Here is a 27,045-nt window from a genome sequence, read left to right as displayed (position 1 = left end):
TTACTTTTGTTTTTAATGATTGGTACAATGCTTGCATCAGTATGACAAGACCAAAAAATTAGCAGACGATAATGTTTTATTTGGTGTAAGGTCTTGGTAATAATGATTGCTAAATGATTTTCAGTTTAAAGTTGTAATAATAACTTAAGATTACTTGGGGTAACCTTCTTGGCATGGGGGCCAAGAAAACCAATGTCAGGTAGCGCATTGGGGTAATTGTGGGACTATCCTCATCTCATAGCATAATCAATGTTGACATGGGGATCACATTGGGATAACTACTTAGGATTGGACCTAAATTCTAAGTAGGGAATAGGGTTTCTGTCTTAGGGTGCATGACAAAGCTAGGCATTCACTCCCGGTCCATGACGAAGTGCGAGAGGACGGCTCCGCACATCATGAATCCTTGTAGCAAGGAGGTGTACTCCTCCACAGTGGAATAAGTCAATGTGCTAAGGGAAACTTGATTGGGATTTGTATTTATATTTTTTGATGATAATTGTGATTTGCTTTGTATATACATCTATGGTGTAAATAGACTCTTTTAAATGTTTGCACTAAATAAAGGGTAAAGGAATATGTTTTGAGGCATGGGGGAAACCAAGCCACCTAAGGAGCTTATTGTCGTATCTTAAATATGTGCAAACCTAATGGTAGTTTGGAAAACTCATGGTTACCTTTTTCCTCATTAGAAAGCGGGTGGTAGGGTGAACCCAAATACACGGGTGCTTCCTCGAATGGTTTAGACAATGGCTGCAATGTAGAATCCTCATTCAGGAGGACTAGATCGTATTCCCTTAAGTCTAGGATAGACCGAGGGATAAAAAACCCCTTCAATGTATGGGGATATACTATCATCTTGGATACTTTCTCGACCTTGGTTTGTGGAGTACAGAGAGGTATCTTACAGGTGGTATTGGAGCTTAAGGTGTAAAAGAGACGGGTAACACTTAGGAAATAAAATTTTCACTTACTTTTTCCCTTTTGTGGCTAGATTGCACCTCGCCTTGAAATGAGCAAAGAGATGCTCAAACTAGCATTTGAGCACTTCACTACTAGACCGTTTGAGATCCGCAAGAGTGTAGCTCGTAGGCTAATCAAACCTAAGTTTTTCTAGGATTTGGAATATACACAAGTCTGCATTTTAGCATTGAAAAGTATTTGCAAAAATATACTCTAGACGAGAGGGAGACCGAAAGAAACGGATGCCTTTGGAAGCCAATGATAGGTAGAGTTATGCACCACTATGATAGGTAGACCCAAGAAAACAGTAACTGGTCCAATGGGTTTCAAGGCACAACTTATTTACAATCATGTTTCAGAATTCATAGTGCGCTCTAGAATACTTCATCTTCAATGGAAGAGTTTATCTAGGTATACTCCATGGCTCTTCAATGGAGAGGTTATCTATGTGTACTACATGACTCTTGGTGTTAACTATGGAGCATGCTTTACCCTTGTAATTCTAATTCTAGAAAACAAAATTTGTAAGGCCCATGTTATGAGGAGAAGCCATCGTGCATGAGAAAAATCACTTGTCAAAATATTCTCTTTTCGTTAGGATATCTTGGGTAGAAAGTGGCTAGAGAGTGGATACTTGACCGATGGTAGTGGTCAATAGCTGGTGGTCGATGGGTGCATCTACACATGGATAGCTACCTCTCATGTGAGAGGGAAACCCACAGAGGATCCTTGGCATCCATTAAAGGAGGACTCTTCTGCACAAGAGGTAGAAGCTAGAAGTGTAATCTAGTGAGAGAATGAGGAGAGACGACCATTGAGGGCTTCTAAGCTCCTTGTAGATTATAAAGCCAGCGGATGGCTGATTTCTCATGGTTGTAGACCACACTTGGGTTAACCACATATATCTCATGTATTTTCTCTCTCTCTCCTCTCTACTCTCTCTCTCTCTTCTGTATGTTATATCTCTCTCCAATAAGTACATCACTCTAGTTGCTACTTAGTAATCCCTTAATCCTCTCAACTAGTATGAGAGCAAGGTTTATTGGTAGCTCATACATATAAAGTAAAATATTCCTTGAACCAAGTGGGAGTGATGGCAGAGGAAGGCGAGTTCACAAGATTGAGTAATTCAATGGCAAAAATTACCAACATTGTACAAAAAGATCTCTACTTGCCATTGGGAGTCCTTGACTCTTGCAAGGAAGATCGTAGCAATGACAGAGAAGCTAGAAACCTCCTTGATCAAAAGGCATTGGGAACAATTCAATTATGCTTGCTGTCAATGGTGGCATTCAATGTTACAGAGATGAATACCATGGAGGAATTGATAAAGTCACTTGATGCTCTCTACAAGAAACCATCCGCGTCAAACAAGGTATTTCTCATGAAACGATTGTTCAAATTAAAAATGGCATTGAATGGTTTGGTTGCAGAACATTTAAATGCTTTCAACACTAACATGAGCCAGCTTCCATCAATGAAAGTCACCTTTGATGATTAAGCTTAAGCTCTCCTAATATTATCCTCTTTGTAAAATAGTCGGGACTGCCTTGTAATGATCGTAAGTACTTCAATTTTTGGTATGAATACGCTCAAGCTTGATGATGTTGTGGGTGTTTTCTTAAGTGAGGAAATGCAAAGGAGGATCACAGGAGAAACATCAAGTGTTTCATTGTTAGTAGAAACTAGAGGAAGATCAAGGGAGAGATTTTGGAACCAAAGAAGTCATGATCGCCGGAGGCACCAGAAGTCATGGAAAAAGTTAGTTCTAGAGCGTCAAAATTGTGGCAAGAAGGGCCACATAAAAAAGGATTGCTGGTCGAAGAAGAAGAAGGAGTCGAAGTCTCAAGACAACAAGCCAATATCAAAGGCCAATGTGGCACATAAAGTAGATCAAGATGCACTATTTTTTTGATTGGACATTGTGTCAAGTTCTTGGGTAGTAGACTTTGAGGCTTCATTCCATGCAACACCCCACAAGAAGTATTTCCAAAATTACACCAAAGGTAATTTTGGGTCTGTGTATTTGGAGGATGATGAAGCTTGTGGCAAAGAGATAGCTTCCATTAAAATTGAAAATGGAAATGAATGGATGCTTAAAGATGTTAAGCATGTTCCCTCTCTTCACATAAACTTAATCTCTATAGGTCAATTGGATGATGAAATATATAGCATAGCATTCGGAAACAAACGATGGAAGGTCTTGAAAGGATCTTTGGTGGTTGCAAAGGGAGACAAGGTGGGTATACTCTACTGGTGTATGGTTAGCACACAGTCTTCCATTTGTGCAATATCTACAAAAAGTTGATGTTATGGTATGGAACTATCAATTTGGGTACATGAGTGTCAAAGGAATACAAATCCTACGATTAAAAAAAACTTATACTAGGTTTGAAGGAAGGAGTTCTATTAGGATTGTGTTTTTGGAAAGCAAAGAGGGGGTAAATTTTCTTAAAGTAGAAAATGAATTGGTTCATTTTGATGTATGAGTCTTGTTAGTATACCCTCCCAAGTTGGTGGCTCATTGGATTATGTGACATTTATAGTTGATGCGATTAGGAACACATGGGTTAATATCTGATGAAAAAAAATCTAATGTATTTTCTAATTTTCAAAGGTGAAAAGCCTTTGTGGAAAATGAAGCAGGTACTAAGCTAAAATTCTTCAGATTTGACAATGGAGGAGAGTATTGCAAACAAAACATTTTTGAAAAAGCTTTTGTGCTAGCAATAGTATTCGAAGGCAAAAGAAAACACTAATGACACCTCAATAAAATGGTTTTTTAGAAAGGACGAGCATGAGAATGCTGGAGCATGCAAGAAGCATGAGGCTACATGTAGGTTTGCTGCTTGAGCTTTGGGCAAAAGCAGTAAGTACATCCGTCTACATGATAAGCTGACCACCCTCAACAACATTGAATGGAGGAATTCCAAAAAAGGCGTGGATAGGTAGCAAGGTGAACTAAGCATTTCTCAAAGTATTTGGATGTGAGGACTCATGCACATAAATAGAAGTCTAAGGTCTAAATTAAATGCAAAGTCTAAGAAATGTTTTTCCATTAGTTATGGGAGAAGTGGATTTTGGATATCACCAATGGGATTATGAAGATGGTGAAATTTTTAAGAGTAGAGATGTTATTTTCGATGAACGTAATGTTGACAAAGATTACTTGAAAAGAAAACAAACAAAGAATGAAGGTGATGATGAGTACATGAAGCTTGAGAATAATGAAGATCTAAAGAGTATAAGTGATGAAAACTTGTAACAATGCAGCAAGATGAGCAACCTCAACCTATACCCTGAAAATTTAAAGAGTTAGTAGACCTCTAGAGAGATTCATTCCTTCCTTCAACCATCTCTTGGTCAAAGATTATGGAGATCCAGAGTCATAAGAGAATACATGAAACATGAATCCAAAGAGGAGTGGACGAAGAGCATGCAAGCATAGATGGACTCATTGCAACAAAATCAAACATGAGAATTGGTTGATTTTCATAAAGGTACATGGGCATTGCAAAATAAACGGGTGTACAAGTTGAAAGAGTAAGAATACAAAAAAAAAGGAGATACAAGTCTAAGCTTGTGGTAAAGAGGTTTTCTCGAAAGAAAGGTGTTGATATATATTTTCTCTTGTTGTCAAGATGAGCTCCATTAAACTTGTTTTAAGCCTTGTGGTTGCTCAAGACTTGGATTTTGAACAAATGGATGTAAACATGACATTCCCTCACGAATACTTGGAGGAGAAGGAGATTTACATGCTTCAATCAAAGGGGTATGAATAAAAAGATAAGGAGAAAATGGTGTGAAATTTGAGAAAGAGATTGTATGGTTTGAAGCAATCATCAAGACTGTGGTACCTAAAATTCAACTGCTGGAAGCTAGATCAAGGATTCAACCAATGCAACTCAAATCACTATGTATACACAAAGAATTTGGGGAATGAAAAATACATCATCCTAATGTTGTATGTTGATGACATGCTAATTGAAAGTGGTAACACACAAGATATAAGAGAAGTAAAAGGAGAGTTGTCTAAATCTTTTGCAATGAAGGATTTAGGTGTTGCAAAACAAATACTTGATATGAATATCAAGGGACAAGTTGAAGAAGACATTAACAATATCTCAAAAGGATTACATCAAGGTAGTACTAGAAAGTTTTTCACTGCAAAATGCAAAATCCAAGACTAATTTCTACACCTTTGGCTAGCCACTTCAAATTAAACAAAGATATGTGTCCAAAGACAGAGGAGGAGATAGTTTATAAATCTAAAGTTCCAAATGTTGTAGTACTAGGTTCTCTAATGTATGCTATGCTCTGGACAAGGGAAAATATTGCACATGTAGTGGGAGTTGTTATTAGGTTCATGGAGAATCTAGATAAAGAACATTGGCGAGCTGTGAAATGGATACTTAGGAATTTAAAAGGGACAATCTTAAATGCTTTATTTTGTGGAGGCACTAACGTTTGCTTTAAGGATATACTGATGCAGATATGGCAGATGACAAAGATACTCGTAGAAGCACTGCATGCTATGTCTTCACCATTGGAGGCACATTAGTAAGTTGGGCTTCAAAGTTGCATAAAGTGGTCCTTCCATCTACCACAAAAGCAGAATATGTAGATCTTATAGATGCTAGCAAAAAAATTTATAGGCTTCACAAGCTTATGGAGGAGCTTGGATATGAGCAAGACATAGTGACAGTCAGAGTGCCATCCACCTTGCAGCAAAGAATTTAGTCTTTCACTTAAGGAAAAGTATATAGAAGTGGAGTATCACTTCATATGCTCTTTTGGAAGAGGGATAACTAAAGCTAGGGAAGTGCACAGAAGTCGAAATCTTGTAGACATGTTGGCAAAAGTGGTTAACAAGAAGAAGTTGAGCTTTTACTTGTGTCAATCAATATTCAAGGGTAAGCAGTAAGAACAGGAAGTAGTCACACGTTTGCTAGAGATCAATCTGGGGTTGGAAATAGGGTTGTAGGGAAACACACATAGCTTGAAGAAGACGAAGAAGATAAAGGCACACAACAAAGAGTAGTATTTCTTGGTGCACAATGAAAGATAATTTAGCCCTAGAATGATAGGCGTATATACAATGCATAGGGGGGAAAACCTCCTAATGAGGGAAAAATGCCCCGAGGGTCCTAAGTGTGTTCGCACACTACCACATATATATGGTAATAAACCCCCCTGGGAGTGATGCAGTGAACGAGAGCTGGCACATAGAGTATAGGGAAGTGCCATGCCCTCAGGACATGATTAGTCCACAAAGGTGAGTAAGCCCACTTCTCACGAGATAACGCCTTTGTGAAAAGAATTGCAAGGTTGTCCTGTGTTGGCACATAAGCCAAGTTGATCTCTCCTGCTGAGAGTCTCTCCCTGACATAGTGATAATGCACCTCAATGTGCTTCGTGAGAGCATGAAAAATTGGGTTTCTTGCAATTGGCGTATATACAATGCATAGGGGGGAAAACCTCCTAATGAGGGAAAAATGCCCCGAGGGTCCTAAGTGTGTTCTCACACTACCACATATATATGGTAATAAATCCCCCTGGGAGTGATGCAGTGAACGAGAGCTGGCACATAGAGTATAGGGAAGTGCCATGCCCTCAGGACATGATTAGTCCACAAAGGGGAGTAAGCCCAAAGCTTTGAACTTCTCACGAGATAACGCCTTTGTGAAAAGAATTGCAAGGTTGTCCTGTGTTGGCACATAAGCCAAGTTGATCTCTCCTGCTGAGAGTCTCTCCCTGACATAGTGATAATGCACCTCAATGTGCTTCGTGAGAGCATGAAAAATTGGGTTTCTTGCAATTGACAATGTGCTCTGACTGGCGGTGTAGATGATGTTGGCAGTGCCCTATCCAACACCCAAATGAGCCATAAGGCGTCTGAGCCATACATACTCAACCGTAGTTATGAAAACTGCCCTGTACTTAGCCTCACAAATGGAGGTGGCCACAATAGGTTGCTTCTTGCTCAACCATGATATGAATGAACTACCGAGCATGAAACAAAAGCCACTCATGGACACTAGCGTGTCATAACAACCATCCCAATCTGAGTACGAAAAAGCATGTAAATATGGCGGCAATGACCCCCCCTTGGGATAAAACAACCCAAGATGTAAAGTGACATTCAAGTAGCGAAAGATCGTCTTGACAGCCTGCCAATGCTAAAACCCTGGGCTATGCATTAATCTACTGACTTGTGAGACTGCAAATTGAATATCTTGCCTTGTATTGCATACATAAGTAAGGCATTTGACAGTATCTTGGTGAAGAGTAACATCAGCAGGATCACCAGCAACATGAAGACACAACTTTAAACCTATTTCCATGGGAATGGTAATACGGTTACAGTCCTTAAGTCCAAACTTACATAGCAATGTCTCTATGTAACATGTCTAAAACAAGGCAATACCACCAACATAATGCTTAAACTATATGCCCAAGTAATGATGCAATAGCCTCAAATCTTTCATCTTGAAAGTAGCATTTCAAATCAGCCTTAAATTCAGCAATATGTGTCTCATTTGGTCTAGTGATCAACAAATCATCCATATATAGAACAACAATGAGCAGTACATCACCCTCATGTTTTACATACAAAGTGCTTTTTGTTGGACTGTTACGAAAGCCTCCTTTAACCAAATGAGTGTCAGCTTTCTTATACCAAGCACGAGGAGATTGCTTAAACCCATACAAAGCTTTCTTACATTTGCACACTTTATCTTCTTGCCCTTTAATGACAAAACCAGGAATTGTATCATCATTCAAGAAAACAATAACAATGTCTAATTAATGTACATCCCATCCAAAATGGGTTGCAATGCAAATAGAAAACGCATAGTAGTCATACGACAAGTGGGAGCAAAAGTCTCTTCATAATCTATGCCTTTCTACTATTCATAACCTTTTGCAATAAGTCGAGACTTATAGCGATCAATCTCACCATCCGTCTACGTTTCAACTTGTAAACCCACTTCGTACCAATGGCCTTTTTGCCAGGAGGAAAATCACATAAAGTCCATGTGTCATTTTCTATAAGTGCATTATATTCTGATTGCATAGCAGCCATCCAATTTTTTGAATTTTGTGCTTCATCAAAAGACAGAGGTTCCTCTTCATCACATGAGCTAGAAATATCCAAAGCATAACAATCCGATGCATAAGATGCATGGCGAGAAACTGAACGAGTACGACAAGATAAAGATGCATCCAATTTATTGTCACGCAAAGTATGCACCAGCCATTTTGGCATACCTCTAGCCTGCTCATTCTCAGCCCTTTCCACATCAAGTACATCATGTACATCCGCATCACTAATAGGTTGATCCATAGCATTTTTTGAAATCTGTACGTTTGGTTCATTGGAATTTACATTCAAGTTTCCACCACTGAAAAGAGGCAACAAACTGTCATAAAAGTCCTATGAGCTTACATTACTGTCTCTAGTACATGACACCAAGGGCTAAACAAAATCTTTCACAAACACAACATCTCGTGACACCAAGTTACATTTTTTTTGTAGATGGTATAAATTGTAACCTTTGCTCTTAGTATTGTAACCAGCAAAAATGCATTCAATAGTCTTATCATCCAATATTCTGTGCTATGTTTGTGGCACCAAAGTATAAGCCAAAGAACAAAAAATATGACTGTGAATAGATGGCTTTCTATCATGCCATGCTTCATATGGAGTCATAGACTGCAAAGCTTTTGTAGACACCTGCTAAGTACATAAGTGGCACACATGATAGCCTCAAGCCAAAAAGAATATGGCAAAGCTTAACTTATGACCATATATCGTAACATTTCCGTAAGTGACTTGTTTTTCCTCTCAACAACACCATTTCATTGAGGTGTATATGGCACTGTACATTGGTGTTTTATCCCACTACTAGCCAGAAATGCATTAAAATCATGAGACATATATACTCCCCCCCTCAGTCTGAACGGAGGTTGCCCATAGTACATTTAGAGACATTTTTCAGCCAGAGCATAAAATCGCTTGATCTTCTAACGGCCTTTTTACAAGTATACAGAGGTATAAATATTATTTATAACCTCCAATGTTATTGGCTCATGTAAGCATCCTAGGTAGAAGATATTTATGCCATCTTTTTGTAGTATCTAGAACTAAAGCTTGGTCGAAGTATCTTGAAAGTTCCTAAAAGATGCCATTGGAATATGTTGTGGGCATTGCATATTCCTTTGGCATTTGAAATATTCTTTGAGGATGTCATGTCAACAGCTGCTAGTTTATGTTAGTGTTTGAATAATTATTTAAAAATACTAAGTACATTATTTGCTTGCATTTGGAGCCTGTAATTTTTACATTATGATCTTTTTCAAACAGAGGGTTAAGATGATTTATCGATGTAAAAGGGTATTTTAAGAATACTAAATATCTACGCAAGGATAGGCTTTGAACTTAAAAAGAACTTACATCTGGTTTTTCCAATGTTCTCATGTGCACATGTGACGTATGGTGTCGTTTCGAAGTCAATGCTTCAAGCCATTTGGCATCATTACCAATGAGCGTCAACCTTCTAATCTTATGCAAACTCGCATGCAAATTTGTGTTAAGTTGAAATTATTGATAGATTTAGGCTCCAAGGTTAAAGTTGGGCTCCATCTATGGGGTAGCCAGTTTTGCAAAGACACATTTCACAAATTTCCACATTAGAATAGAATTCAATATAAATAATTAGTCGCACATTGCTTTTAGTTGAATTCATCAAGTTGCACCTTTTATTTGGGTCAATTTTGTCTGCACATGAGATTTGGATAGGTACATTCTTAAGCTCCACATAAAACTGCATGTGTGCATATGCGTAAGGTGGAACAACTTCATCGATATTTGAAAACTTTTGGGATTGAAATGAAAGACAAGGCAGCATTGCTAGACACATGCATGTTTTATCATGAATCTAACAATCTTATTGGTTGGTTCTAAGTTGATAGAATCTCTATCGATATTAATATTGCAATCTATTGTTGTGATCACTACAATTGTGAACCAACTACAAGAGACGTGGCCAAAGACCATTTTAAAGGTAATTATGTATGGGAAAAAAAAAGGAACGCAAATTTAATGTGCTTTGACTTGTAACTAATGGAGAAAGTGGTGAGAAGTTATATAGTTGGCAGATAGAAGTGTTACCATAATCAATGAAGAGACAATGCACAAAGTCCCTCCCAAAGAGTTCAAGATGAGGAAAGACAATGGGGTCAAACAAAAACTGTTGCTTGCGCTCCTCAATCTGGCTTGTCACTTTTTGCATGGGCTTTGGCTTTTTGTTCAAGGTTTTTTCTTGTTTTTCTCGTGTAGCAGATGATAGCACTTAATGGCGGGAGAGCGGCTTGCAGCACTTTATCTAGGCCTCTTAAGCTGGAGATCAAATGCAGCTCCAAAGGAGTGCCTCTCAAATTTGGAAGCATGTTGATCCAAGAAACTGAAGATATGAGAACAGTAGTTTAGGTGACATAGGAAGTCCTGCATGTAAATATATGCGGTGGAGAACAGCCCTCCATGGTCACATCTGTTTGTGAAATCACAAAGAAAAACGGTCACAAGCAGGTTTGGACCACTACCTTAAAGAAAAGCAGGCAGGCATTGCTTGTACATTGAGGACTGGGCCCAAAAACCTAGTCGACGTCCACAGAAAGTTTATTTTCATCATATTCAACCATGGTACCTCCACTTAGTGAAGCATGTCTTGCCTGTTGCAACTCCAATTCAGTAAGGTATGTTCCTGCATAAATTTCTAAACAAACGACTAAGCAAACATTAATCTTACTTTCACATCTTCATACAAGCACAAGACATGACCTTTTGCCAGACAGAGTTGACACAAACAACAAATCTTACACTACCCCCATTCTCCTGAGCTTTCTCCAGATTGTCAGCACCATGTTGAAACAAACTCAGTGTGGTTAATCATGCCGCGAAAAAGAAAAAAAGAGAATGCTCCAGAGTGTCAAAATCAATTGCCGCAACAACCAAAAAGCGTAGCCCAGTTGGTTGAGCCTTCGTGATGTAACCCCGAGGTTGAGGGTTCGAGGCTCTCATGGGCTGTGTTCGATGGGTGTTCCCAACTTCTCCATTGGGGGGTCGTTCCCACAGAATGGTCCGTTGTGGGTGTGATGTGTATAGCAAGTCCGGTTGTAAATACACATATATGTAAAATGTTCTCCCTACAACCTTCCCCGTGCTGATGGCGGAAAAAAAAGTTAAAAACAAAATTAAATTGATTGCCTCATTAGACAATCAGAATATACTTTCATGATAATGATCTGCCATGATTTGCCACTAGGGAGGCTGGTAAAATTCTATCGTGTGTCTGATCATAAAAATAAGAAGGGCCATGAGCTGCCTGAACCAATTGCCATCTCAATGTACACAAAGAGAAGCAAAATATAAAAGATGGTCCATAAACAAGACCCCAGAAACAAATCCAAGCACTGGTGCCACCTTATCATGCGCATAATGGAATGGGTACAAGACAAAGGTTTGTCAAAATTCATTGCCCTCCCATTAATAAAAATGGACTTGCATACATGATGGTAACATCAAAGGTAAAGGCTCTACTCTTGAATGAAGAAGCCGCAGGGAGGGGCGCTTGGGAACATTCCCAGAAGTTCCATTTAGATCTTGCTGCCAGAATTTTGAGAGCAGACTCAAACAATGACGCAAACCTTTCCAAAGACAGCTTGTAAGTTGGAAGATTGAAATGGTAAAATAATTTTAATCATAGAAGGTAAGCAACTGGCAGCCTATTTACAAGCATACAAGAATCATCAATTTCAGATATGCATCATAAGACAACAAACGAGGACTGCTATCTGGGGCCATCCTCCATGTGATGATCACCCTCATGATCTTTACTGCCTTGATTAACATCATTCACAGCATGCAGTAGGGTCTCCTCAGACGTAGACACAAGGTTTGCAGACTTTTTAGCCACTTGATCCTCAATAGCTTCCAGAAATGATAGAACTGTGTAGTTGTCTGCATCAAAAAGTAGTTACACCTCTTACAAAATCACCTGTATTGCAACAGTACAAAACAACTTTTAATCAGTGGGGGGAAACAAAAACTCACATTTGCTAGCATCTATTCCAAACTGAGTGAGGTCGATCTGCCCACTTCGCAGCACCTGCGGAATTTAAAACATGCCAGCAGATTAAGCTCAAACCAAAAAGTCACTTAAATGACTGCAGCATGTTTTGGAACGTACGTGTGTGAATGCATCTACTTGCTGATGGAACTGAGGGCTCTGCATCAACTCTCCAATAGCTTGAGTCGTCCAACAACCCTAACATAAGTATGTGCTGTTACCTAGAGCTCACCAACACTGAGATATATAAGGGGAAAAAAAAACAAGCAATGTTGTCGTACTTCTGGTAAAAATTCTGTTAGCCTCTCATCAACATGTGACTCCTCCAATAATGGCATCACAAGCTCGGGCTTTAAAACATCTGCAAGACTTGGTCCTGCAGGCAACTTACCAAGCCATGAAGCATCTAATGCAAATTGATAATAGACATAACAATTTAGCAGTTGCCCGCAAATCAGTCGAGAGGTCTAACCTGAGTCATGAGATATCAATTCACCTTCACAAGATCCCACAAAATTTATCAGAAAGGATCCAACCTCCATCCACAGAGATCAAACATCCGCTTTCTTCAACCAGGCCTTACCTGTACTGGTTGTGCCTGCAAGTGGAGTAATAGAGCGCAAAATCCTTTGCAAGTCCTCCAATTGAACTCCCCCTTGAGCCTGTGAGGTGCTAGTTGTTGATGAAGAAGGTGCAAAAGCAGCAGCACCAAGTTCCAAAGAGTGATCCCTCTCTCCCTCTACCTTGCTTTGAGTTGAATAAAGGGTAGCACAAAACATTTTAACAAACTAGGGGCAAGTAAACTTTAGAAATTTGGGAGTACTAACAACCACAAGTATGACAGTTTTCCAAAGAGAAAAATTCTTCCCATTGAAACCTGGTATTATATTGACGTGAAAGAAAGAAAGAAGAAAAGAAACCTTTATTTACGTCCTTTTTGAGGCCAAAGCTGACCAATAGGACCAATCAAATACATCCATTTGTTACATTCCACTCTGGGTTTCGTGCCTTAAAAGGCAGATAGAAAAGAAAAATGAACTAACTACGCTCCAAAAAGCTCATAAGAGCTACATGATTACAATAACACTGATTCAGATTTTTGAGAGAAGACTTAAGTTGTAAGCCCTCTATAAGTTTAAATTAGGAGGTGGATTCTCAAACTCTCTAATAACTGTCATTCCTCCACAATAGACTCCCCACATCTCGGTTTTCCTTGCTTCTCCAACTCATGAGTCATAAGAGCTATCATAACAACAATAATGATCACCATGGTACAAGGATTTTGGACACAATTTTCTTTTCGGGTTGGTTTTTTTTTGTTGTTGGAGGGGGGGGGGGGGGGGGGGGGGGGGGGGGGGGGGGGGTTGTTGGGTTCGTTTCCTGTTTTTGTTTGTATGCTGTTTTGGTTGCTTTGTTTTTTGGTTGCTATTGCTCTCTCCCGTCTTTGGGGAAGATTCTGATAGGGCAGTTCATCTGTTCAGGACTCTCACTAATTCACTCTTCACTCGCGTCTTTATGTCTGCTGCATTTCTGCAAGAGTGAAGGGTTCCCTTCCTTCCTTGTCTCTGTCGTTGCAGATTCCTATGCTAAGGAGGCAGGATCCTGCTGGTCGTGTCCTGCTATCACCTGATCTTCATGCAAAGCTGTGAAGTCTCAAAAAAATTGGCAAGTACAAACAAAGGAGAAGACAAGGGCTAGAATAGAGACCAAGACAAAAAGCAAGAAAATGTGGAAAAAAGGGTGTGAATTTAAAGGCAAATTCTAGAATTTACACATGAGATTTTAAAGGGCGTTGGCAATTTCAAAATTGGAGTTTAAAGGTAAATTCTAGAATTTACACGAGATTTTACTAAACCTACGTTTTTTCCAAGCACTGAATTACTACGCCATAGATTCTGCAACTATCCAAAGCTTATCAAAGTCTAAACTATGATTGTCGTTGAAATATAAAGATACCAGGATATAAGTATGCCAGGAAAAAATGCAGAGAAATGCAGAGAAATCTACCTTGACTCCAAAATCTGAGGGGTTTCTGGTGAAGGTTCAGCAATTTCTACTTGCTCTTCTTCCTCTTCATCAGACTCTAAGCACCAAACATTGCTAGTAAACACGTGTTGAAATGCAAGTTGCAAACTAATACAGCTTTCAAGACTCTAAAAAAAAAACCTTGAGAGTGGCAATTTAGAAAGTAGTCCACTGTAGTACAGATTCCTAAATCCTGTTTCTCATTTGGTTCCTGCAAAATTTCGACTAGCATGTGCCAAAAAACTTGCCCTCCCCCAAAAAAATCAATAAGCCATTATGAAATTTTAAATTTACCTGCATCCAAAAGAAGTGTTTTCGGTCGTCGTGCTTGAATTTCAAAAGATAAACACGACCACCTGATTGTTGCACCTGAGAAAGTAAGAATAAGAATTTAATAAAGAATATAAGAATACGTGAATGCAAACATGAGAATAAGCACCTGAAGATTACCTTCACAAAATTTGCTTCAAACGGAAACACAAGAATATCCTGGTCTGTGTCAAAGAATACCAAATCTAGAACAATGTGACTAAACAGAGTCAGCTTGCCAAGACTCACATTCATTAAGAGTTCTCATAAAGGATACATCCTCTGGAAACTCTTGCGATCTATCCCTCCATTGCACTCGCAAGAAACCTTGTCCCTGAAACAGCCAAATAAGGTTCTCATTAAATTACCCGATAAAAATTCAAGTTCACAAGAACAAGCTGCACATTGAGAAGAATTAACGTGAAGCAAAGCAATAGAATGTGTAAGCACATCCTCACCAAGACTAATGCCTGTTGTTAAATCACCAATGCAAGACCCAGATTCAGTTCACATCAAACTACACTCTTCAACTTTAGGAGAAGCTGGCTGGATTGCATTGATTTACTCAGTTCTATCGTTTTCTTCGACAAGCTAGAATCTCTCAAGCAGCTGCTTCTCTTAAAGAAAATTGTATGCAGTGGTGGAGTTCTATAGTCACAAAGCCTCACACTAGCTGCTTCTCTCAAAGACAAAGCTATGCAGTGGTGGAGTTCTATAGTTACAAAGCCTCACGCTCCAAGGACTTGGCAAGCTTTCAAGAATACTTTTTCCCAAAGTTACATGACCTCCTTATTTAAAGTACAGCTTTTGATAGAATGGGGTAGCTTGAAAATGTTGGCGACAAAAAAGTTAAAACAAGGACGACTACAATCAAAAGTTTCAGGATATCTACCTCCCAGTCTCTTTCTTCAAATTGATAACCTTGGAGGACCACTGTCAGCGCTACACCATCGGACTGCCATCACCACTTAAAGAATACTGTTTGTCCAAACAAGTCTCGACCACACGAGAGCTCATGGACCATGTTGCGGTTGGTTATAACCTGATGAAGGGAAGACTTGAATTCACAATTGACGACCAAGCGATACCTACATAGAATCCTCGACCACAACGTTCAAATCCTCGGGATTCTTGCAACACTTTGACTCCACCTGCACGATCTGACTTGACTACTTGCCCACGCGATACCCTTCAACAACAAGGTAGGTGTTCCATGAGGCGGTTGGTTATAACCTGATGAAGGGAAGACTTGACTTCACAATTGTCGACACCTACATAGAATCCTTGACCACAATGTTCAAATCCTCGGGATTCTTGCAACATTTTGACTCCACCTGCACGATCTGACTTGACTACTCGCCCACGCGATACTCTTCAACCACAAGGCAGGTGCTTCAAATGTTTTCATACAGGACACACTTCCTTTGTCTGTCCCCACAATGGAGATAAACTTCCCAAGCAACCTCCCGCCAAAGAAAAAGCCAAAAACATAGTGGGACTTGTTCCAAACATTTATGCAAATTCTATACCCGATGCTTCCAAGGTATTGTGCAGAGCTTATGGAAAGATTCGTGGCCACAAAGCATTTATCTCTTTGATCCCAAAGCCATCGAAAAATTCACCCACCCAAAATTTCTCAAGCTCGTGAACTTTGAGTACGACCGGTTTGTTGTAGCCATCAAGGCAGAGCTGGCTACAAGAGATACCAGCACAGTTATCCTGCTTACTGGTTCCCTTCCTGCCATCAATGAGGGGCACCACTGCAAGGCCCATTGCGATGCTCCTTTGGGAAATCCTTTGCACGACCAAAACTATGCCACTATTCAAGTATCCTGTTTGCAAGTTGTTTGGAATAGATTATATGTGTTTTGAACTTGTCTTGGTTCCGATTGAATTTATTTGATTCTGGTTTCAATGTTGTTTGAGAATCTTTGAACGATGCACGTTACAGTCTCGGGAGCGTTTAGTTGTAGATAAAAACCTTTGAACGATGTAAACTACGGTCTCAGGAGCGTTTGGTTGTATATGGAACCCTCTGAATGACGCAAACTACGGTCTTGAGAGCGTTTGGTTGTATTTGGATGTCTTTATGTTTTGTGGCTGCACATGTACATATGCGTCATTTGTATAGCATTTTGTGAATGTTAGGTGTAACGGAAGTGATTGATGGTGAATGCTCAGGATGAGTGCTCAGTGCGTACTCAAGGTTCCTTTTACTGAAGGGGAGAGAGAGCCCCCTTTTTACTTCATGCGATTTGTGCAATAGACTAGAGCGAGAAAGAGAATGAAAATTGTGAGGAAAGTGTTGTGTGTGTGTGTGTGTGTGTGTGTGTGTGAGAGAGAGAGAGAGAGAGAGAGAGAGAGAGAGAGAGAGGAGGGGGGGGGAGACCAACACCAGATGGGGTCCCAAACCCCCCTCCAAGGGCCACCCTCTCTATTGCTAGAGAGGTATTTGCTTTAGATTGCACAAATGCTGGTACAACGGGTACTAAATGCCTGGATGCTGATGGTACTTGCAGTAGATGCTGGGTAATGCGAGGTTTAAGGCTGAATGTTGAGAAAACGCTAATGATGCTGAGGCTAGGATTGGACATGATGGCGATAAGGGCTGAACCTGAATGCTGAAAAACGCTGATGTAGCAGGCTGATCGGACTGAGATCTGATGCTGAAATTGCTGGTTTTGCAGGGCTGAAATGCTTGGTGATAAGGCTGGCTGAAAACGCTGGTACTCTGGTGCTGAAAAATACTGTGGGTACTGTAGGTACTAAGGGTACTTTTCTTGCCTGAGAGATGACCCCCAGGGTTTGAGCGCAAGGCCGCCAAGGGGTGCGCCCGCAGGGAAGAGTATCGCTCGGGTGAAGAGAAGATCACAAGATTACAAGCTAAAGATCAACCTCAAGAACCTCAAGGCCCTCAAGAACCTCAAGAACCCAAGAACCAAGACCCACAAGAACCCAAGTTCCTTGTGAACTTAAGAACCCACGACTTCAGTGTATGGTCATTATCCGAAGCGGAATGGATACTTCGCATGGACGTGATGAGCATGGCAGTGGCGAAGAAGAATTTTCCCCACTAGGAGGTTTTTCTGACCCTCCCCCGTCCCCATCTATGCCACGGATTGCACCAACTCCTATGGAGGCTTTGGTCAAGTCGATGATGGACATGATGGCACAACAACAAGAAGCAAATCGCGTCGCGATGGCACAACAAGAAGCGAATCGCGTTGCCATGGAGCGTGACGCCAAAACAGACAAGAAACCTCGGACCGCGAAGCATGCTTAGTGAACGAGGAACAAACAGAAAGAAAAGTAGATCGACAAAAAGCGGAGGAGCGTGACCGCCAAATCAGACAGGAAACCTTAGATCACGAAGCACGCTTGGCGGCCGACGAACGAAACGAAAGAAAGGCAGCACGACGGGAAGCCATGGAGCGTGAGCAAGGTGCGCTTAACGGCCGAAGAAAGACAGACAGAGCATGAGGCACAGAGAGAACTACGCATGCAAGAATTGGTTCGACGGGTCCTCTACCTCGAAGTCCGAGCCAACCAAAGATGTTGGTAGTTCATCAAGTGGCGCAAGCAGAGATTCGGACTCCAACAACCCCGTCATAGAGAAGATCACGTCAGTAAGTATGATGGTAAGATGGATGCTACGATTATTCATTCTTGGTTGCATCAATTTAATGCTTATTTTGCGACAACTAAGAAGACAGGAAATAGCAAGGTTTTGACGGCAGCTATGTACCTTGCCGGTGATGCCATTAATTGGTACCACGCATGGCAAGAGGCACAGTTGACCGCGCACCTGGAGGAAGCCGAAGACGGCGTGTCCCTTTCTTTCAATTGGGCCGACATCCAAGACAAGCTCAAGGCGCGGTTTATGCCACCCCAGTACCTCGCACGATTGTAGAACGATTTGCGCGGTCTCAAGCAAAATGGTATGCTAGTTATGTCTTTCTCTAATCGTGTTTTGCAACTCGGTACTCAATTATGCAAATCGGATGCGGAGCGCAAAGAGGCATTCCTTTATGAATTGGACGAGTATATCAAGTTTGATGTCAAAGAACTTGATCCAATTGATCTCAACAAGGCGGTAGCGATTGCTCTCGCACAGGAGATGAAGCACAACAAGGGAAAGCCCAAGGAAAACAAGACTTCCACAAGTACCTCACCCTCAGAACGGTAAGAGCGGTAAGAACGGTAACTCTTCTAACCAATCTTCCAATAGTCTCTCAGAAAAGAACTCTTCCAATGAACCTAAGGGTAAAGCTAACACAATTGCTAAACCTAAGCTTACTCTAGATGAAAAAGCAGAACAAGGAATTTTAGGAGGATACATCACGTCGGAAGAACAAAGCATCTATTCTAAGGAAGGTCGTTGTTTTCATTGTCACATCAAGGGTCACATAAAAAGAACATGTCCTAAGCTTGAATCTAATGAATCTAAAGAACCCACAGAACCCACTTCCTCTGTCAATGCAATAAATGAGAACATGAGTGTGACCGAAGTCTCTCATGATCCTCCCATTGATGAGTCTCTCATTAAGTGTTATGGTCATGTGAAGGGTCAACGTTTTGTCATATTGTTTGACCCAGGCAGTATGCATGAATTGATTAGTGACTCTCTTGTCAAAAGAGCCCGCTTGGAGGTTCTCCTTTCGAGGTGTCTTGCTTCTCTCCCGGTATGGACTCTCTCATTACGCAAGAGTGCCTTGATGTTTTGTTCACTGTTCAACAAGTGTCCTTCTGCAGAAAATTTGTAGTCTCTCCTCTTTCAAGATGTGATATGCTTTTGGGCATTCGATGGTTTCGTGAGCATAACCCTCTCATTGATTGGGCAAAAAATACGTTCATTTTCAATGCCAAGAGTGACTCTCCCCTTGTCATTCGTGAAGAGCAAGTTGTTCATTCTTCATCTCTCATTTCTAATGTGCAGGCGAAGATTGCAAAGAATCCGGAAAAGGAGACTCTCTCGGTCTCTTCTTTTCCAAAGCATGACACACATGATTTGCATGATAATGATAAGCATGATGATTTGCATGATCAAGATGTGATTTCTCACAAGCATGATGATTTGCAGGAAGATGATGTGATTGTTCACAAGGATGATGGTTTAGTTGATACTTTTTCTAGTGAAGCTAACCTCATTGTAGATTCAATCAATCACGAAGAACCGATCTTGGCTCTCGAGTCGAGGTCCACAGAACCCCCACAAGAAGATTCGATCGATCACGAAGAACCAATCTTGGCTTTCGAGTCGAGGTCGAAAGAACCCCCACAAGAAGTATTGTGTATTCGAATGATTAGTCAGTACGCATTGTTCGAGTGTTTCATTCGTGATGCTTTCCTGTATTTTAGTCGTCGTTCTTATGTGATTCCTTTTCATAGGCATGTCATATTGTACGATGAGCACGATCCACTCATGAATGAGCACGAATGTATGTGGATTACTCATGGAAAGATGAAATGTTTGCACCCAAGGAATTCACAGTCCATGTCTCTTCCTTGGCATGACACAGTATCAGAAAGAGCACAAGAAAGATTGAGCATCAAGCATCGGCATTTCCATTGTGTTTTGCCACAGTTGATTAATTTAGATTAGAAAGACAAGTTTGGATTCTATTGTTTGCGTGTGTTTGATGAACGGTTTGGCACTCCGTCTATATGCTCATCTAAATTGCATGCACAATCTTTAAAGAAGAATAGTATTTTTCCAGTCACTTTACATGGAATGGGTATGTTCATGTTTTTGTGTTAAAAGTGATTTTAGGAATTTTCAGCCTCGGAGATTCTTAAAGAAGGTGGACGCATGACTATAGACGAAGTTGAAGTATTGAAGGAGCCACAGATGACTATGTGTCGCTTTCGACGCGGCCCAAAGAAGCAAGTGTTGCAGACCTTTATGAAGTTCAAGTATCGCATGACCCACGCATCAAAGTGGGCCGGCGAAGAGTCATGTCCAGGATTCCAGATGCTATTGACGATCTCCCTCGACGCCATATAGTTCGGTACCGATGCCTCACTTTGAAAAGGAGGGGACGTCACGTGACACATCTAACCCTATGTGTACATGGACAAGCTACTTCATGACATGGGTTCAGCTCAGTTCAGTCAGCCTAGATTAGGAAGTGATCTGGCACTTTTCAGAGTCTGTTCGCAGACCGTGCATGTCCAGACACTTAGATTAGATGCATATCCTCTGGTTGCACATAGCATGATCATCAGATTACCATCAGGAGCATTTTTACAGTGCATAAACCTATTTCCCTATTTTAGCCATTTTTCACTTATTATTTTTTAATGACTTTTGTTGGGAATTCGGTAGGCAAATGAGCCAAGGCAATATAAAACAAAACCTAGTGCTAGTGAAGTCTGGCAGAAGAGCAGGAAGTGCACAGGCAAGTGACCTTGCAGCAAGCATCTCTCTCTCTCTCTCTCTCTCAAGCAAGAACTCAGCGTTTTGAAGCCCAGCATCCCAGCGTTTTGAAGCCAGCACTTCAGCGTTTTGAAGCTCAGCAGATCAGCGCTTTGAAGACCCTCAGATCAGCGATTTCAGCCTAGCAATTCAGTGTTTTAAAGACAGCCAAACCAGCATTTTTTTAACAGCATCAAATCAGCGTTTTTGCACCTGCAGCATCCAGCGCTTTTGAGCAGCAAGGGTAGCGTTTTGCAACAGCAGAATTCAGTGTTATTACAGCAGCAAATTCAGCAGAAGATCCAACGAATTCAGCAGATAAAGAACAGCCCAGAAAATAGCATTTTCAGCCGTCGCCGTCACCGTTCTCGTCGTCGCCGTCGTCTCCAAATTTAGATCCACATTGCCTCATAGCCTCACGACTTGCATCAGTGTCTGTACCAGGTGCAATCAATAGCATAGACCTCTCTCGCCATCGAGAGAGGGGCCCTTGGAGGAGGGTTGACAACTTGTCTGGTGTCGTATTCTTCTCTCTCTATCTCTCAGTCTCATGCACTTTCATTCACAGTGTTCACCACTTTGTTTGTATCACTTGCACTCTCTCATTAAAGGAACGGAAGTTCCGTAAGTAAAAAGGAACCTTGAGCACAGTTCGGAGCACTCATCTTGAGCAAAGTTCAACATTCACTTCTGCTGCACCTTACACATAACCAACGCTAAAAACGCACTTGTACAGTGATGTTATCACCCTTACCGATGCCTGCTTTTGGAGCAACAGTTACCTACTCCTGTTCCTGCTCAGAGAGGCTCTTGCCTCAGCAAAAACGCATATGACCACACAGTTGTACACGAGTCAAATGAAGAGCCCTCTTGTGGGGCATCACATTATTGCACGTAGGGGGGAGAGAGAGCAATGTAAGGTGTGCATGACATGACTTCCTGCACTACACTGTACATGAGAGGGAAAGCTTGCAGTCAATAGCTCTTAACCTGTGACAAGCTTGCAAACGAGGCCTTCCAAGCTAGAAATCGAGCGCCCTCTTCTTCTTCATGAGGAAAGTGCACCAGAAGTGCCACTTGGCACATTTACAGGCAATTTCAAGTTTTGGGCTTCCCGCTTAAAAATCTCCCAACTGGTTGCCCAATTGACTTTGCAGCGGAATTCTAAATTGTTCTCCTTGTCATTCCGGAGGTAATGACGCGAACAGATTTTATGGTCCAAAATAGCAGTTCCCTAAATTTTAGGGGATGCTCTTCCATCCACTTTGCATCCATAGGTAGATAGTTCTTAAACTTCACCAAGTAGCGTCTTGCAACCTGTCCTTTAACTTTTTTGTCCTTATGTGCCAAAACTTGCTCAGGTATCAGGATCTCATCAAGTTCCTCAACTTCTGGTTGATCCTCATCTGGCATATCTTCTGACACATCATCCACGAAGGGTCTTAGAAGACTCACGTGAAACGCATTGTGAATCTTCCACGCATTAGGCAATGTCAGTCTGTAAGCTCCATCGCTAGTCTTGTCAAGCACTTGAAAAGGCCCATAGTAATGCATGCTGAGCTTAGGAAACCGCCGTTCCTTGCCCTTCATCTTCTTTAACCTTGCCTTCTCGACCCTTAACAAAACCCAATCACCAGGTGATAATAGCAATTGACGACGGTGACAATCAGCAGCCTTTTTCTGCTTTGCCTAAGGCAACTTTAATTTTCTTGTACATTTCATCCATGTTCTCAACATATCGATCTGCCTCAAAGATCTTGTCCTTTTTATGCAAAATGGGAGGAACCTTTTTGCTGCCTTCAACAATCTCAAAAGGTGCCTTGCCAGTCGACGAATGCACCGTATTCTTGTACGCATACTCAAGCATAGGCAAATACTGTTCCCACTTGCCCTTATTATCTGACACATAACATTTCAGCAGATCCAAGACAGTAGAATTAGTTTGTGGATGAAACGAAGACAAGAACTTGAGCATAGTGCCCATGTTCTCAAACAATCCGCTCCAAAACAAACTTGTCATGCGAGGATCACGATCACTGACAATCAATTGTGGCATACCATGGTACTTAAACACATTGTACATGAACAAGCGTGCCATCTAATCAGATTTTATCTTCTTCCAGACAGGGATAAAATGGACCTGCTTGTTTGAACCTGCAGATAATGGTCCATATACCATCATTCCCTGTTGGGGTTCTTGGAAGGTCAAAGATAAATCCATAGCAATGCTTTCCCATGGCTTATCCGGAATCGGCAGTGGTTGTAACAACCCTGGTGTCTTTTGCCTGTCAAACTTGACCTTTTGGCAAATCACGCATGCTCGCACAAAGGCATCCACATCTCTCGTCAAGGTAGGCCAATAAAAGAACGGTTGTACCGCTTTAATTGTCGCATCAATACCACGATGCCCTGCATACGGTGGGACATGACTTTCTACCATGAACTTATGTCGCAATGGCCTAGTGACACAAAGTCTGCCATGCATCATCGTAAAATCGTCTCTGAGGAGGTAGTGCTCATGATGTTGCCCCTCTTGTAAGTGTTCAAAGATCCTTGCAAAATCTTCATCAGCAACATATTGTTCCTTCATGTCATCCAATTCATGATGATAAGGAATTCACACACCTGAAATTTGTGGCTTCCTTGATAACGTATCAGCATGACATTCTTCTTGCCTTCCACATGCATAATCTGGAAGTGGAACATAGAAAGAATGTTAGCCCATCGCATATGCTTTTCGGATAACTTTGATTGTGTCAAGAAGTATCGCAAGGTCTGATGGTCTGTTTGGACAACAAAATCAGCACCTAAGAGGTAGTGCTTCCAACTAGAAAGCGCATGAATCATGGCCAAGAGCTCTTTCTCATAGACTTGCATAGTCTTCTCTCGCCCTTGCAAAATTCGGCTTTCATAAGCTACTACCCGTCCATCTTGTATTAGCATTGCTCTGACGCTATTGCCACACACGTCACACTGGACCACAAATGACTTCCTGAGATCTTGCAATACAATTACTAGATCTGAAGTCAACTTTTCCTTTGAGACTAAAAGCTGAAATCTCTTTTTGGGTCCATCTGAAAGTGATCTCTCTCTTTTGCAAAGCGTGAAGAGGTGATGATATCTCAGTAAATTCCTGATAAACCTTCTATAGTAGGAACACAATCCCAAGGAGCTTCTGACATCGTGCACAGTCTTCACGACCTTTGCGGGATCCATTCTGACACCATCCTTTGACACTATGTGGCCAAGAAAGTGGATCTCTTCCAGGAAGAATTCACTTTTCTTAGGATTGACAAGTAACCTGTGACTGCGTAGCTCTTCGAACACAATGGTCAAGTGCCGCCTATGCTCCTCTTCGTTCTTCGAATAGACTATCATGTCTTGTGCACATCCTCTGGCCTTATACGAACCTGATGGTACCCACTCTTAAGGTCTATCCTGCTGAGAATCACAGCACCCTCTAAACAATCGAGAATATCATCAATCCTTGGAATAGGAAACCTATTCTTGATAGTATTCTTATTCAATGCACGGTAATCAATACACATGCGCCATGAGCCATCCTTTTTCTGTACTAGGAGCACTGAGGAGCAGGGGTGAAGAACTAGGCTGGATCAGCCCCTTCTCTAACAACTCCTCAACCTGGCCCATAATCTCTTTTTGTTGTGCCGCGCTAACCCTGTAGGGAGGTCTATTTGGTGGGCTACACCCTGGCCCCAAATCTATCCGATGGTTATCAGGTCTCTCTGGCGGCAATTGCGACGATAATGAATCAGAAAAATAGTCACTAAACTCTTGCAAAAATGCTGACCTTTCTTTATCTAACACAGATAAATTTGACTGACAATTATTTGAGACATCACGTGCAAAAATCAAGTACATAAGAAAGATGATTCTTTATTACAGAAGTGATAGCCGAAGCAGATACAATAGGGACAGACTCCACTTTGAGGCTTGAGCTTTACATCCAAAAACACGTTTGCCCCTATGCTGAAGGGTGATCGTCTTGCCGATGGCATCCAGCACGCCATGTACTCTGAACATCCACAGAATTCCAAGTAGCGCACCGCATCCTTCCAATGGCATGATATAAAATTCTTTTGTGTCTACATATGACTGAATATGCAGACACAGCTTTCCAATAATGGGAGTAACACGCTCTGAGTGGCCAGGGCATTCCAACCCTGCCTCTGCCGTGTACCCCATCTCTTCAGCTCTGATGCCTAGCTTCATAGTTAACTCTGGTGAGATAAAGTTTGCTTTGGCACCTCGATCAAAGAAGATGAGTGTCGTCGGATCTCTAACTTTACTTGGGTCTGTCACCCACCATATCTGGCACCAGACCTGCCGTGCGTTTAGGCTTCTTGCCTTTCTGGTCCTCTTTATCATCTGAGTCAGCTGGTCTTTTCCTTTGTGGACAATTGGTAGCAAAGTGACCACGTTGCTCGCATATAAAGCATTTGTTTTCAGCCATTAAGACCTTCTTTTCCTCGAGCGACTTACGCACAAAAGGCTTCATGTTCTGTTTCTTTGCCTGCGCTCCAGAAGTCCTGACTGAATCCTTATTCTTGTTGTCCTTTTCTGACCCCTGTGGTGATTCAGGAGCCGTTTTGACAAAGGGCTTCTGTGCTGACTTTTTCTTTTGCTGCCCCCCTTTTGCAATGCCCAGGAACCCACTATCCTCTCCCTTCAACAAGGCAAGACCAATGTTGGCAACTTCCATAAGCTGGGTGAGGGTAGCCACTCTGTTCTTGGTACAATAGTCCCGAAGCCCTTTAGGCAACCCATAACAGTACTTCTCTATCTGCTCTCTCAATGGCACAAATCTGTAGGAGGTCACTGAGAGTAATGCTTTACAGAACCTCCGATTGTACTCCAGCAAGCTCTTGCAAGTAGCCGAAGTAAGCTGGTGCCAATCTGTCATGAAGTCCGCTTCAAATTCATTCGACAGACAAGCAGATGCAAACATTTGCTTGAAGTAGACCCATGTGGCGGGTGCCTATCCTTGCATTGCTCAATGTCGTCCACCATGTAAGCGCATTGTCTTTGAAGAAAGTGGCAGCTTTCCTAACCTTAGAGGCCTCTGTAAAATTCCCTCCTGCATAAGCTGTATCAAACTGTTGGCGGAAAGTAAGAGCCTTTGCCTTATCCTCAAAGCCGCTGAAAGTGCTAAACTTTACAACTACACCACCTTCTTTATAAGCTTTCGGCTTTTCCAGTGCCCCCAAATTGTCATAAGGAATGGTCTGCAACATGGGCACAGTACTAGGGATCATCGACGCGTCTTGGCCATTGACATTTTGCGTCATAGGTGCCATATCTGGCTACTGTCCAAAAAAACCAGCCATGCCAAAATTACACTGTGGCACCCCAAACTGACCCTGGTTGCTCTGAAAGCCTTGCTGCATGCCGATGCTACCATACATGGGGTTTGGCATCATGCCTTGCATACCCCCCAACATTGTTCCTGGCATGTACGGCTGGCTTCCAAGCACATAACCAGCCATACTCTGGAACACAGATCCACCCCCGAAATACCTAGGATATACCGTGGGTGGTGGAAAAATTGGATGCATTGCTTGGTAACCAGTTCCCTGTCCATTTAAGACAACATGCGGGCTCATGAAAGGTGGCGGGCTGAACTGGCAAAGCCTGTAAAATAGTCGTCCTAACCACCTGTTCAAGGACGGGAGAAACCTGTTTTGGAGCCCCTGATTCCGCAACAGGCGAGTGCTCCCTATCCTGTTGGGATGCATGAAATACTTGGGCTTGAGCCTCAACAGGCTCTGTTCGCCGTGTAGGTTTCCTTGTTTACTATGGCATTGGCAGTGCTTGCAAGAACTCCATAAACCTTGGGTTCTGCACCAGTTGTGAAAACACATTCACTGCCGCAACTAACTGAGTCCTGAACGCATCATCCTCAAGTTGTTGAGTCATAAAGCCCTGTACTGGAGGAACATTCACATTGGGAAAAGGTACTGAGAGGGGTGGCCGTGAACTCTCGCCAACCGCAAACACCATAGGAATTTCCTGCAGAGAGGAACCCTCTTCCATAATGCCTTTCCCTTTGTTGGCCATAGTGTAATCCCGCGTTCCGGGACTCTGTGTCTTTACCCAAAACAACCGAGGCTCACTTCTTGAAGAAAAAGTGATTTATGTCCCGGCACAGAACCATGAAACAGGCCTGTAGGGCGGTAGACGTTG

General features: G+C 41.8%; 1 protein-coding gene across 1 annotated transcript in view; it reads right to left on the bottom strand.

The window, feature by feature from the left end:
* Positions 1-11,277: 11,277 nt before the first annotated feature.
* The window catches only part of RPN13 (regulatory particle non-ATPase 13), a 33,117-nt gene continuing 17,349 nt past the window's right edge, over positions 11,278-27,045 (bottom strand). Inside the window, exons 3-13 of the mRNA XM_086484777.1 lie at positions 14,704-14,760; positions 14,568-14,606; positions 14,412-14,486; positions 14,259-14,328; positions 14,100-14,175; positions 12,676-12,839; positions 12,565-12,588; positions 12,374-12,468; positions 12,213-12,290; positions 12,077-12,131; positions 11,278-11,983 (exon numbers count right to left, since the gene is read on the bottom strand). Of these exons, the coding sequence (XP_086340903.1) occupies positions 11,814-11,983; positions 12,077-12,131; positions 12,213-12,290; positions 12,374-12,468; positions 12,565-12,588; positions 12,676-12,839; positions 14,100-14,175; positions 14,259-14,328; positions 14,412-14,486; positions 14,568-14,606; positions 14,704-14,760 (903 nt within the window). The 3' untranslated portion in view covers positions 11,278-11,813. The remainder of the gene's footprint in view (positions 11,984-12,076; positions 12,132-12,212; positions 12,291-12,373; positions 12,469-12,564; positions 12,589-12,675; positions 12,840-14,099; positions 14,176-14,258; positions 14,329-14,411; positions 14,487-14,567; positions 14,607-14,703; positions 14,761-27,045) is intronic.

Source organism: Adiantum capillus-veneris, chromosome 16 (genome assembly GCF_014529385.1).
Source record: "Adiantum capillus-veneris isolate H3 chromosome 16, ASM1452938v2, whole genome shotgun sequence".
Classification (NCBI taxonomy): Eukaryota; Viridiplantae; Streptophyta; class Polypodiopsida; order Polypodiales; family Pteridaceae; genus Adiantum; species Adiantum capillus-veneris.
The sequence above is the reverse complement of the archived record's forward strand: the minus strand, read 5'-3'. Positions and strand labels throughout refer to the sequence as shown.